Source organism: Globicephala melas, chromosome X (assembly GCF_963455315.2).
Source record: "Globicephala melas chromosome X, mGloMel1.2, whole genome shotgun sequence".
Taxonomy (NCBI): domain Eukaryota; kingdom Metazoa; phylum Chordata; class Mammalia; order Artiodactyla; family Delphinidae; genus Globicephala; species Globicephala melas.
In genome coordinates, this window is record NC_083335.1 from 2,371,256 (window position 1) to 2,385,027 (window position 13,772).

General features: G+C 62.4%; 1 protein-coding gene and 1 non-coding gene across 2 annotated transcripts; both read left to right on the forward strand.

Moving 5' to 3' along the window:
* Positions 1–3,016: 3,016 nt before the first annotated feature.
* On the forward strand, positions 3,017–6,381 carry LOC115849315 (uncharacterized). The gene is made up of 2 exons (XR_011377154.1): positions 3,017–3,278; positions 3,579–6,381. It is a non-coding gene; the product is annotated as an uncharacterized protein (transcript).
* A 624-nt stretch (positions 6,382–7,005) lies between these two features.
* LOC138842522 (heat shock transcription factor, X-linked-like) lies at positions 7,006–9,015 on the forward strand. Its single transcript, XM_070044748.1, has 2 exons — positions 7,006–7,549; positions 8,273–9,015. Exons 1-2 carry the CDS (start codon positions 7,006–7,008, stop codon positions 9,013–9,015), a joined length of 1,287 nt encoding a protein of 428 aa, XP_069900849.1.
* The last annotated feature ends 4,757 nt before the right edge of the window (positions 9,016–13,772 follow it).

Below are 13,772 nucleotides of genomic sequence, written 5' to 3' on the forward strand. Positions count from 1 at the left end.
GTTTGCCCCAGCTGTCATGTGAGTGGGAGTGAAGTACAGAAAGGGGCCAGAGTGGGAGAAGAGAGAGGAGTAGACAGGGCCAGGGGCCGTGGAGATGTGGACGGGGGCAGCAGTCGCCGACTAGAGTCACTAAAATCTGATGATGGGTTAGATGGGGGAGGAGGAGCAGAGGAGAGGGGAGGAAGAATTCTGGTACCTCTGCTTGAGCAACCGGGTAGAAGGCAGAGCCCTTGGGGAAGCCTGGGGAAGAAGCAAGCGTGTTGAGGGGCATAGAGTGCTCCAGTCTGGACATCTTCATTCTGAAGTTCCCCTTGGGCATCCAAGTGGGCAGTTAGTTTGATGAACACACGCAGAGCTCAGGGAAGAGTTCCTGCCCAGAGACAGAACGTTTGGAGCCATCGGCAGGCAGATCCTTCCGGTGAGAGTGGTGTCAGAGGTGCCAAGGGGCCCGGAGCTGAGGCTGGGAGCCCACCTCCACCACACTGAACTCCAAGCAAAGGAGGAGGAGGAGGGAGTTGCAAGGAGAACAGGAAGGCAGAGAGCGATGCGGTCAGCCTGAAGGTGGGGGGCGGGGCTGACAGAAGCCAAGAGACAAAGGCAAGTGTTTTGAGAAGGTAGGATGGTCGGCTGTGTTAGGAGGTGGAGTCAAAGGAAGGCTGAGAGGTGGCAAACTGAAGGCAGTCAAGGCATCGCAGCCCAGCCCCAGCAGAGCGCGCAGCTGGTGTCCGGAGGCAGAGCTGGAGGAGAGTCCTGCAACTGGAGTCAGTACGTATGGAAGGAGGGAGAATAGGAAGGGAGGAGGCTGAAAAGAGGGGAAATGAGTCAACAGTCTGCTTGCAGGCCAGCTGGCCAGTTGGCAGCAAGGGTCCCGCATCTGCTCCCACGGGAGCACCTCCTCTGAGGAAGGACCCCAGACAAATCATGGCAGAAACCAAGGAGGACGCTGTGGGGTGGAATCTGTGACAGGACTGGGGCCGAGGTTCCCTAGACAGAAATTCTCACGGCAAGTGTTAAGAGCAGACAGTCTCGGCCCTCAGCAGTGGGAGGGCGGGGAGTGCACGCACCCATGAGGCCAACTGGGAAAGATGGTTTCTGAGAGAACACCCGTGTTTCTTCATTTACCCAGCACTTACCACCTGCGAGATAGGAAAGCTGGGAGAGTAAGGCCACGTGGGCAAGCCAAGGTCCAGCTATAAGGCCAACTCCAAGGTGGCCTGCTTCTGGGTGATGGGTGAGTGTAAAACAAATGACAGTGCCTTCAACCTTGATGCCAGGAACTTTCTCCCAGAAACAGGCCAACAACGCTTCTCCGTGGTGGGGAGGAAATGAGCAAAGGCGATTCACAGAAGAGCACCCGGGCACGGTTGGCAAACTTCTGAGAAGATACCCGCTCTCACAACCAACTGGGGAAAGGCAAGGCGTACAGTAATGAGGCACTGCTTTTCCTTGTGCGGTGGGCAAATGGTCAAGGCTGGACAAGACCCAAGGCTGCTCAGGCTGTGGGGTCCACAGGACCGCTCCCACGCTGCTGGTAGGAGTGAACATGGGTTCAGCCGCTCATGGGAGGTAACGGATTAGCAACACCGGGTCATGGGCACAGCCCAAGTCCCAGCAAAACCACTTCTGAGCTGACAGCGGCTCAGACAGGCATGTGCAGGGTGCTGGTGGCAGCAGTGTCTGTAACAGCTAAAGACCAGGAACAGCCTGAATGCCCATCCTTGGGGTCATGCACAAATAAACCAGGGCTGCGATTCAACCAGGAGCTGGACACTCAGAGAAGTCTTGACCAGTAAACCTTGAGTAGGAAAAGCAAATCGCAGAAGAAGATGGTTGGCCGGATGCCAGGCAAGAAAAGAGAAGGGGGGAGGGGCAGCAACGACATCCGGAGGTGTGACCCCTAGAGGAACTCCCTGCCACCCGAGCAGTGGAGAGCTTGTCTGCATGGACCCAGACTCCCGTGAAGGGACAGGTGCAGGGTGGCGAAACCCACAGGGACTTGACCTTTGTTTCCAGCAGAGGCAGGACTGCCCTGGTGCACCATCTAGCTTAGGTGGCAAAGGAAAGGGGAAGGACCTAGGGAAGAAGGCTGACTCAGGGCCAGAGAGCCGGAGGTCTCTGGGGAGGTGCAACACCCATGCTGCCCTGAGGGGCCAAGAGAGCAATGTCCCAAAGCCCACTAGGCTGGTGAGGGCAAGGCACATACTGAGTACCCAACTCGCAGCACAGCAGCTCTCTGGTACACACCCTCGGGTGGAGACCCCAATTCTGTCCTTCCGCTAAGGCGTGGAGAAGGGGCAATGACTTGCCCAAGGAAACAGAGTAAGACACAGGCGCTAGGAGTTGAGCTCTAAGTAGCAGAAGCCCACTATTGGGATTTGAACTTGGCAGCGAGCAAAACCGTGGCACCCTCCTGGGAACTGGCTACTGGCACTGGGGTGGCGGAGTGCCTTGGCCCGTCATGCACCCACAGTGGCTGAAGCCTGCGGCTCCTGGCCTCCCGGCGAGCGGGGAGGGCAGCGTGTGGACCGCAGACCCTCCGATGGGGCGGTGTGTGTGTGAACGCTCGTGTGCGCCTGTGGCATCTACTCTGAGGAATCACACCTGGGCTGGGCGAGGTGCTCCTCGCCTAGCCTGGAGACAGGACCAGTCCTGGGAGGGGAGGGGGAGGGGGAGAACTGGTAAAGGAGCCCCAGAGGGCCACCCCCACGCCGCTGCTCCCCATTCCTTGTCGGAACGCAGTGTCCGCGGGCGCACCTCAGGGCCATCCAGCCACTCTCCGGCGGGCACCCGGGGGTGTGCAGCCCTCCCCACGCCGGCGCCCCGAGGGCTCGTTCCGGGAGGGGCGGGAGACTGGGCTGGGTCCCGGGTGGGGGCGCCGACCCCCGGACCCCGAGGGTCCCCACCGGTGCCGGCGCCCCGTCAGGGGCGGGGGAAGGAACAGGTGACGTCACCCGCGGTCCCGGGGCGTTCGCGGCGGTGGCGACAGCCCGGCCGCGTGACCCGCGCGCGCCAATGGCCCGGCCATCACCGGGGCGCCGCGGAGGGTCCGCGCGCGGCTACCACTGTGCCCCCGCCCCGAGTGAGTCCGCACTGCAGAGAGCGGTGGCGGGCGGGCAGGCAGGCGGTGGCGCGCTGGCCCACGTGCAGCGCTGAGAGGGGACAGGGACAGGGAGAGAGAGAGCCGGGGAAAGAGGGGCGCCCGACCCCGTCGCCACTCAGCGCAGCCTCGCGCCCCTCCTGCTGGGACCTCGGCCAGGAAAGACCCCGACCCGAAGAAGGTACCAGACCCGGGGTGGTGCGTTTGGCTCCGGGAGACCCTGCCACCTTCCGCTATCCCCAGCAGGACAGCGGCAGCCCGCGGGGCCGTAGGCGGGGGTGGGGGTGGGGTGGGGGGAGCGGGGGGGGGCGGCGTGGGGAGCGGGCTGTGGCCCCTGCGGGCAGGTGGAGAGCGGGGCGGGGGTCAAGCCTGGGCCGCAGAGGCAGCACGGGGGAGAGGAGGGGCAGCACGTGGTGGGGATGGGGTGAGGTGGGGGGGCGGGTCGGCCTTAACCTCGCTCTTGTCCTGTTCGTGTTCACAGGCTGTGGAGACCTGGGCGGTTCTCTCTGAGTCCTAGACCCCAGCCCCAATTCATTCCCGTTCCCTCACCCCCCAGGGCCAGCCACCCTGGTCTGCACCGGGAAAAGTTTCCTACCCCTAGCATTAGCCCCGCACCGGAGGAAGCTGCGGGCGGTGGCGGTGACGATGCTGCAGGACCGGTGCAGGTGGATGCGCGTCAGCGCTCACAGGGCCCTGCTCATCCTGGGCATCCCGGAACACCGTGATGAAGCCGGACTCCAAGAGTCTCTGGAGGCCGCCCTGTGGCCGGTGGGCCACTTTACCGTGCTGGGCAAAGTGTTTCGAGAGGAGGAGAATGCCACTGAGGCCCTGGTCGAGCTTCACCGGAAAGTCGATTATGCTTTGGTCCCCAGGGAAATCCCAAGCACTAGAGGTCCCTGGAACATGGTCTTTGTGCCCCGATGCTCAGGAAAGGAGTTTCTAGGTGGCGCGTTCCCCTTCCTGTGGCAACAGGGGCAGACGGTGGAGAGTGTGGCCGGTGCCCTGGGGCTGAGGCTGGGGCTGAGGCTTGGGCTGCGCAGGGTGTGCTGGCTCCCATCCATCAGTCAGGCGGTCCAGCCTTGGGTGAAGACCCTGCGGTACCAGCGCCTGGGCGTGTCTTCCGGGAGGGACCAGCGGACCCCGGGGAGGAATCCTGTGAGGCCTGGCTAGACCATACCTCTGCCATGCTGCATGTGCGGCGTGGGGTTTTGGAAAGGGAGAGGAGGAGGAGGAGGCTAATGGAAGGCCTGCGAGGGATGGCCCAGCAGTTTGTGCCCAGGATCCTGGTGGAGAACTCTGCCAGGACCGCACAGGACTGCCTGGCGGCTTTGATCCAGGTGTTTGGAGACAACGAGTCCCAGGCGACCATCCGGGTGAAGTGTTTGCTCAACAGCAGTCAGGTGAGTGCCTCTCTGCTTTTGTGTTGCGGATGGAAGCCCTGCTGCACAAAGCCATCAAGAGAGGGACCCTGACCAGAGCCTCAGCTGACCGTGTGCCCCTGAGGCAGGTGCTCACTGGGGCCAGCCACACTGAGCCCCTGGATGAAGCACTGAGCAAAGCTGAGAGTGGTTGGGAGGCCTCCACGTCTCATGGAGATGCTGAGGAGCGTCTGAGAGTCTGCGGCGTGGGAGGCCAGTCTAGCCAGGAGCAAGAGAGCCCAGGCAGGGGAAGGGGCTTCTGCCCGGGCCAATGCCCAGGCTGATGCCAGAGCCAGAGCTAAGGCAGAGGATGACAGTGTGGAGGAGGAACAGGGGGAGGTGCACGTCGACGACAAGGACCCCACACCTGCGCGCCCAGGTCAGGCGGGACACTCAGGGGCCCCCGGAGGCCCCACTGCTCCCTGGATGGGCAGGGCTTCCCCGGCGGGCCCAGGAGGTCCGGGCTGGGAGCCCGAGGAGGGGCTCAAGTCCATCCCAGACGAGCCAGGAAATGAGGACGGGGCTGCGGAGAGAAGCAACTCCAAGTCCTCATGTGGCCAATAGGCTCAGCAGGCCCTGGGGGGCCCCCGGGCCCGGAGGCAGGAGGAGGCCCGGCCAGGCAGCCTCCTGGCCCCACACGGGGAGCAGGGTGGAGGGAAAGGCCAGCCCAGCCCAGCTCAGCCCAGACCAAGCCCCTGGGTCCCCCCCACCACCCCCAAGGGGCCTTGGCCACCACCATCAGTCCTTCCAAGTGACCAAGATGACCATGTTTGACACCAAACTAGGCAGGGAGAGATGCCCCCCTGCTTTGCCACGGCAGCACCACATCCAGCCCCTGCTCCAAAGCCTGCCAACTCAGGCGGCTGACCTGGGAGCAGCCCTGAGTGACCAGCTCTCACCTGGGTGAGGGGCACCTGCAGATGGCTGCCACCCACACTGGCCTGGGAGACATTACGGGGAACCTCAAGGTGCCTGGGCCTCCCTCCTGAGAGGGGACCCCTATTCATCATCCCCTGGGGCAGGTTGCTCCCTGTACTGGCAAGCCCAAATGTGTCCCTGTAGGCCCCAGAGGGACCCAGGTGTCAAGGAACCCCCCAGCCCCCGCTCCCCTCCCACCAACACACACACCCTAGCCATCGTGCCCCCGCAGAGCCCTGAGGTGCGCCACGTGCCAGCCAAGGCTCTGGTCTCTGTGGGCCAGTGTCGTGAGCTCAACGTGTGCTTTCTGGGCATAGATTCAGGCCCAGCGCTGCCTGTTGTTGTGGAAATGTGCATGTGTTCTCCTCTGAGCAGTTCCCCCAACCCCTGCGCGGCGTGGAGACCCCGAGCCCAGTCCCAGGAGCCGGCGGGAAGGACGGGATGGACGAGGTCACAGCCAGCGCCCACCCCAGGACCTGGGATCCCACCTGCGACCTTCGGAAGGAAGACCTTGACCGGGGCTGCAGGAGGTCTGCGGGAGGCCCCCCAGGGCTTGTGTTCTGCTGGGCCACCCCGTTGTTCCTCGGGACTCCACGTCCCCGGCTCGGTGGCGTGCGCCCTGCTGTGGGACTGTCCTGTGCCCGCCGTAGGGCAGGGCCAGGCCCCGGGCATGTGGGCCAGAAATGGAGGGTCTGCCCTGGGGGGAGCGGGCATGGCCGGCGCCCATCTTCCTGGCGAGAGGCCACCCGCGGGGCCCTCAGGAAGGGAGACTGTGGGGAGATGGAGGGCCGCCGGGTGGGGTGTAGCGGAGGCACCTTTTCGAGGACCCTGGGTGGGGCCGGGACCCGTGAGCTCTGGTGGCCGTTAGAAGTTCCTCTGTGTGTTGTTATGCCCTGTGTTCAATGGTTTCAGTCAATGTTTCTGTTTAATAAATTTCCCTGAACGTTTCATCTGAGTCTGGCCTCTGCTGTGGGTAATGGAGGGAAAGGGCTGCTGCGGGTGAGGGCGGGGGTCCAGAGTCCGATTCCTGCTCAGCACCCATGGGACACCTCTCCAGGGAGAGGGTAAGGTAGGCACTTTGCAGACCCAGACATCATGAGGGTTTTTCTTCCAGTTCATAGGTGAATTGTAATGTTTTAGCGCCCTTGACCGTGGGCCGCGTCTCGGGCGATGCTCGTGCTTGAAATCATGGGTGCTGTGCACGGCCCGGAAGGCCAGGGGACACACAGGAGGACTTCTGACCTCGTGGGTCACACGTGGGTCCATGCACGTCTGCCTGGCCCGGGGGCTCCAGGACCAGAAGGCCGTGGCCGGTTTGCACGAGCGCTCGGCCTGTGGCTCTGCACCCGTGCACGAGTGTCTTCGTGCCCCCTGCGATGACGGGCGTGAAGCAGGAGGCTGACATGCTGACGGGCCTGCCCTTTATGATGTCACTTCCTGGCTGGGCTGTGCTGTCACCCCCGAGCAACCGGAGCACTTCTGTGAGGGGCTGAGCGGGAGTGTGAGCCCAGGGTGCTGCCGGCCGCGCTGCACTGTCCCGTTTACGGGGCGGAGGGGCACGCCGCGCTCCGCATGGCTGCGGACGAGAAGGGCCCCGCCGCGGGCAGGGCGCCCGGCTTCGGCGAGGCGCCTCTTCCTCCCGACACAGCGGCTCCGGCCCTCGGCTCAGGGAGCTGCACCCCCCAGTCCCTCGCCCTGGACCAGCCCGTGCCCGCGGGGCACCCCGACCTCAGGCTGCTGCCTGGAGAAGCCGCTTTCCAGGATTTGACGGAAGAGCCGTTGTTGAAAAGGCCTCGCACCGCCTGCGAGGCCGTGTGGGAAGGCAGCCTGCTCTTCCACCCCTTTCCCAGGAAGCTGTGGACGATCGTCCACAGCAGTCGCTTTGCATCCATTGGGTGGAATGAAGACGGGACTTGCATAGGCGTCAACAGGCCGCTGTTTCAAAAGGAGGTTTTGGACAGGGACGGCCTAGACAAGGTGTTCAAGACAGAACGTGTGGAGAGCTTCATCCGCCAGCTTAACCGCTATGGATTCAGCAGTGTGCCAGGACATGCACACGTCCCTCTGCATGACCAACCTGTCCACGAAGGAGCGGCCCGCCCACGTCCTGAGCGAGGTAAGGAGGGCGGGGGACGGCGGGGGAGGAGCCCTCTCCAGGGGCTGAGCCGCTGGGCCCGGGGGTGGGGGGCGGGTGCCAACCCCGGGGCCGCCTGGGACGGCGGCAGGCGTGTCGGGAGAGCTTCCTTTAAAGGTGGTACTTGGGCACCGGCGTGACGGCCGGAGCTGGCAGTGCCGCGAGCTGTGTTGGGACGTTGTTATGGGGGGGACCCGAAGCGTTCTCAGCACAAGGACGTCACTTCTCTCCCTCCTCCTTTTCCCTTTGCTGTGTCTGTGTGAGGTGATGCGTGTGAACTGGACCCCCTGTGGTGATCATTTCACAGCACACGCGGGCAAGGCGTCATCCTGTACTCCTGACACGTGGGCAGTGCCGCTCGTGCCTGACACGCAGTCACAGCGGGGGACAAGAGGACACTGCTGCAACGCTGGCCCTTCCCGTCCTCCTGCTCGGGGACAGTGGCCCGCCGGGGGGAGGGGGGAGGTCTGTGTGCCCCCTTGACTCCCATAGCTCCAGAGCATCACTTGAGTGGGGGCGCAGGTCCTTTCCTGGGAAGCAGTCAGCGTCCCCGGTCTGGCCCCTGGAGGTGCTGGCCAGGGGGCGATTCGGACACTTCCTTAGGAAGCTACCGAACCTTGTTGCAGTCTCGTACCTGCAAACGCCAAGTCCCCTTTCGTGGGCCTTGTACTCGTCCTAAGGGGCCATTTTCAGTCATTTTCCAAGGGCGAAAGGTGATGGTGAGTGAGCGAGTCTCGGGGATGTCAAAGCTGGGGCACAGCGTCCTGCTGGGACCGGGTCCCGCTTTCTCCAAAGAGGCCCTGGGTCGGCTGGGGGAGGGCGCCCAGGGGCCCAGCCAGGCGGCTGCTGCTTGCGAGCAACTCTTTTGTGACTCGGGGTTTCCTTTTCTCTCTCAACCGCGACCTCAGTTACACTTCTACCACAGTCCCCTGTTTCAGAGAGACTGCCCGCACCTCCTGGTGAGGATGAAGCCGAGAGTACACACTAAACCAGCATCCGGGCAGGTGGACGGTGAGCCGGCAGCCCTGGGGCACCTCCCGGCGCCCAGCGCCGCGGAGCCGCAGGACGGCCTCCCACCGTATCCTGAGCACATCCAGGGGACCCCGAGCTACCCGCAACTCGACCATGCCTCCGCCCTGGCCGGGACTGACTCTGTCGCTCCGGCCCCTCCTTGGACAGCAGCGGAGCCCCCCGCGCCAGATCCCAACGCGCAGGTTCTGGTCCCTCTAGTCCCTGTCCTGGCAGAGGTGGCCCAGCCAGCCGAGGTCCCCTGGCTCTGCTGCGCCTGGCCTCCCGCCCAGATGAGTCCTCCCTGGCCCGTGCCGGGCCTGGCCGCCGCACCCCCCCAACTCCTCAGCCTGCCCCCCGCGCAGCTCCCGGGGGCCGCGCTGCTGCCTCTTGCGCATCCTGGATGCCCGAGGTGGCCGCCAGGCCTGCCGCCTCCCTGACCTTGATCCGTCGGCCGCTGAGCCACTTCTGCCATCGCTGCGTGGGCTCCCGCTCTTTCCTGGAATACCCGACCCCTCCAGGCAGACCCACAGAGGACCCTGACCAGGCAGACCCTGCAGACACACGGAGGTGGTAACGCGGCCAGAACCTTGCAGGGCAGTAAAGAGCACGGGGACATGAGAGCGATGTTCCACCCAACACGTGTTTGGCGCCTCCGTCCTGGGTGTGGCTGAGCAGTTGAGTCCCCTCAGCAGGAAACAATGACAGGTGACAGCCCACCCCCGGCCCAGTGCGGGCACCTAGCAGACACCTGGAGAAGCCCCTCAGACGCCCTGTGTCCACCCACTAGAAAGACCCTTCAATGGCTGGACAAGCACAAGGAAAGCCCTGGCACCCGCGGGTTCACAGTTGCGGGGGCATCGTGTCCAGCAGGGTCTCGATTTGACAGATGAGAAGAGCTCAGGCCTCCCCTGGTCAGAGGCCTGAAAAGAGCCCTTACTGTCCTGAGACGCACAGGTGTGGAGGTGACGGTCCCTGGCAGGGGCCTGCGGGTGTTCAGTTTGGGGGTGCTCTCTGGTGTCTGGACAGCAGGATTGAGGTTTGCTTTTCACTGCGGGTCCTGCGTCTGGAGACATTTTCCTGGTTCTCTTTTCCTTGCCTTTCGAGCTAAACACTTCAAGGGCGCCATGCTCCACCACCCTCTGGGCGCTGGGGTGTCGCGCTTATACCGCGAGTCCTTGTGGTCAGCGCCCAGTGGTGTGTACAGAGCACTGAAGGCCAGGGCGCACCCCCAGCTCACAGTTGCTGCCTCCACGTGTGGGGGATGGGCTGGGGGACCTGGCCAGGACTCTGTGGCTGTCACAGCGATAGGGCGACATCCCCTCCCAAACACTGCTAAGGAAGGGGCGGGGAGCGGGAATTGCCTGGAGTTCCAGGGGTTAGGACTCCATGCTTTCACTGCGGTGGCCCGGGTTCAATCCCTGGTCGGGGATCTAAGATCCCCCAAGCCTTGTGGGGTGGCCAGAAACACAGAAAAGAAAAAATAGGTGGGTTGGGGGAGGAGGGGAAGTAGACCCAAGGTACCAGGAATGATCCAAGCACCAGCAGCCAGAGGAGCCCCGGGTCTGCCCGGGTGAGGGGTGGTCGCATCTGCCGCTCCCGTCTGTCACAATGCAACAGCTAGTGCACGTCAGGGGGGTCTCTTGAGCAGCCCAACAGCAGTGCCCCAAATGAACGATGCAAAAATGGACAGAAGGGACGGAAGAAACCGGTCTACAGTAGAAGTGGGAGACTTCGGTCCCCCCTGTGATGGATTCAAATGGATCCCCCAGCTCCCACCCCAACCATTAAGTCCACCTGTTGCAGTGCTAATCCCAAGGTGCATGTATTTGGAGATAGCACCCTTGGGGAAGTCAGTAAGGTTAAATGAGGTCACAAGGGTGGGACCCTAGTCCGACAAGAGCGGTGTCCTTTGGAAAAGAGGAAGAGACACCAAAGATCTCCCTCCCTCTCTCCCTCCCTCGCCCTCTCTTCCTCCCTCCCATCCTCCCTCTCTCTCTCTCTCTCTCCCCCTACCTTCCTCCCCCTCTCTCTTTCCCTCCCTCGCCCCCCTCCCTTTCTCTCTCTCCCTCCCTCAGCCTCTCTTCCACCCTCCCACCCTCTCTCTCCCTCCATTTCTCTCCCCCCCAACTCTCTCTCCCTGCCTCCCTTCTCCCCCACAACCTGTTCAGAGAAGCAGCCAAGTGAGGGACCAAGAGAAAACCAGCTGCCTGCGAGCCAGGAACAGACGCCTTCCCTCACCTGAAACTGCACTTTCCAGCAAGTTGAGGTTGGACTTCTAGCCACCAGGACTGGCACCCAGTACATTTCTGTAGTTTTAGCCACCCCCTCTGTGGGACTTGGCTATGGCAGCTCTAAGCAGACTAACACAGCCTGCTTTCATTATGGGCACAGCGACCAGACAGCACCGCAGTACGGGAATCACAGATTTGAACAGCACTGTACAAAGACTAGGTCTCATGACATGTGTAGACTATTAGCCCCAAGAACAGAGTAGACACGTGCTCGAACAGAGTAGACACGTGCTCGTCAAGCGTACCTAGAACGTTCTCCAGGGTACTCCACGCGTCAGGCCACACAGCATCCCTCAGTAAACTTAAGGGGATACAAACAAAAGGGCTGAAATCATACAAAGTATGTCCTCTGGCCAAAATAGAGTGAAATTAGACCTCAATAACAGAAGGAAATGTGGGAAATCTGCAAAGAGAGGGAAATTGAGCCGTGCGTCCCCAAATAACCGCATTAGTCTGGGACGATGCCAAATCCCACAGCACAGGATGAGGGGCTGAAACAGCAGACACAGATTCTCACGGTGGTTCCGACCAGGAGGCCGAGAGGGAGGGTCCAGCAGGGGTGGCTTGTACTGCGGCCGGTCTCCTTGGTTGCAGGTGGCCGTGCTCTTACCGCCCCTCACGTGGTCACCCTCTGTGCACGCACCCCCAGCCCCTGCCTTCTCTCCTTGCGTGTGCTGATCCGCTCTTCCCTCAAGGGCACCAGCCATCTTGGATTAGACCTCATCCTAATGGCCTCATTTCAACCTAAGAACCACTAACTCCAGTCACAGTGACATTCTGAGGTTCTAGGGGATTGGGGCTTCAACATGCAAATTTTGGGGGGACGCAGTTCAGTCCATAACAATAGCCCAGGGAACGTACAAGACATCACAAGGGAAACTAGAAAATACTTTGAAATGAAGAAAACACATACCAAAGGCCCCAGGACTTATGGCACGCGGCCAAAGAGGCACTTGGGACCTAAAGCTGCAAACACCCGTGTTCCAATGGAGGCGACACCTCAGATCAACCGCCTCATCTTGAACGGGGACAAGCGAGAAGACGAGGAAGGCGAGCCCAAGCATTCTGACAACAAATGTTCACGAGAAAAGAAAAACTGCGCTAATCCACGTACGCGGGGATCCCAAGACGTGCACTGGTTGGGAATCCTCACAACATGGGGGAGGGCGCATCCTTCTTACACACTCAGTAACAAGAGCTACAGCCACCGACCACTTCATTTGCACAGGCTTTTTACAAGCAGGTCACATCATGGGGAAACCCACACCAATGCTTTTGCCTGGTACTATTAGGAGGCCCATTTTACAGATGGAGAAATCGAGGCGTAGGGAGTCTCCATGATTTGATCAGCTTGTCACTAGGAGGACTCTTATTCAAGCTAAGCATCATATGCGTGCAAAGACCCATCCCCGCACTGGCCTGACCTGTCTCCCCAACAGTCAAGGGGGATTCAGCTGTCCTCCACGGGGTCCTACTACCTGACGCCTCAGGCCACATAATGGAGAAAACACAGGGAAGCCAGGCATTAGTGCCCATGAGAGCCTGACACTGGATTCTGCCCACGTGGCCTCCCCAGCCCCATCAGGTCACAATCTCTCGCGAAATGGACACGAGGGCCAGGGAGGAGGGTGAGGGTCTAGGACTGAGGGCGTGAGGATGGAGAAGGGTCCCGGACGTGGGGGTCCGAGGCACGGCCCTCTGAAGGCGGCTCCTATGCTCAGGCTTGGGCCCTGCTCTCTCCTTCCACTGCCCACTCTGCTCCCTTCTGTCCCAGCGGCGTGGTGGCCCCACGTTCTCCTGCAGGCTCACTTCCCCGGGCACACTGGCTGTCAGGCAGGCGGCAAGCCTGCATGCAAAGCACGGGGACCGCCGGGCTGGAGGACTCTCCGCATCCCCACGGGGCGTGAGTGTCTGTGCCCTTCAGGGCCCTGCGGATGCCCCTCCTCCTGGATGCTTGCTCACACGTGGCTTTACACCCTGCTGCTGTCTTGTGAATGTCACTTGGCTTCACACCCTGCATCCCGCCACCAACCCAGCCCTATCCCTGTGCCCAGCCCCAGCTCAGGGACCACGGACAGGCACAGGCCCGGGCCCCGCACTTGCTCACAAAGGCCCCTAAAGCAGCAGCCGGCGATATTTGCCACAGAGGAGGGTAGGCGAGAGCCAGGCAGGAGGTCAGCCCTTTGCCAAGGAGGCTGGAGCTCAGAGCAGACGTTAGCTGGGGCTGGGGAATGGGGGCTTCTCGGGAAACAGGGCCACGGCTGAGACAACTCACACCAGCCCCTCAGGGGGCAGGCTCAGCGCACGTAGAGAACGTCAGAGCTTCCCGCTGATGGGCAGCAGCTCCCGTGTGCCCTGCCCCGCCCTGGTCAGGACTGGCTGTGTGCCGGGGTGGTGTGTGCTCGTCCAGAGTCTACTGGGGAGGGCGCTGCTGCCCCCCTGAAAAGTGTCTCCCTGAATGTCCCTGGGGCGCTCTTGGCGTGTCCCGGCCGCTGCTGCGCTGCCTGCCACGGCCGTCCCTGGGCTAGCACTGTCCCCCATCAGTCAGTTCACTGCACGAACGGGCACTAGGAATCCCTGCTTTCCCCCGGGAGGTCCCCACGGGGCTCTGGTCCTGGAGCACCCGTTGTCCCAGGAGCACCCATTTCCTGCTGGGGTCCAGGGCTGCAGCTCACCGGCAGCGGCATCTGCTCCCACCTGCCTCCCCCGGCCAGCCCAGGGCAGGTCAGATGGGATCTGGTGGGTGCTGTTCCTTCCACCTCTCTGGGGCGGCTGACCCTCTTCACAGCCTGCATCACCGGGACCCCAAAGCCCTCTCCTGCCTGGCTCCTTTCCAAACCCTCATGCGGGTCTGCGGGTGGCTGGGGCCTGGGGGAGCGTCCTGGGGACCACCCCTGCCATCT

What these genes read in the sequence shown, in the direction of transcription:
- LOC138842522 (XM_070044748.1), top strand. Translation starts at nt 7,006, where the DNA reads ATGGCTGCGGACGAGAAGGGCCCCGCCGCGGGCAGGGCGCCCGGCTTC. An exon ending in CCGCCCACGTCCTGAGCGAG is followed by an intron (nt 7,550 to 8,272) that starts GTAAGGAGGGCG and finishes TCATTTTCCAAG; the next exon opens with GGCGAAAGGTGATGGTGAGT.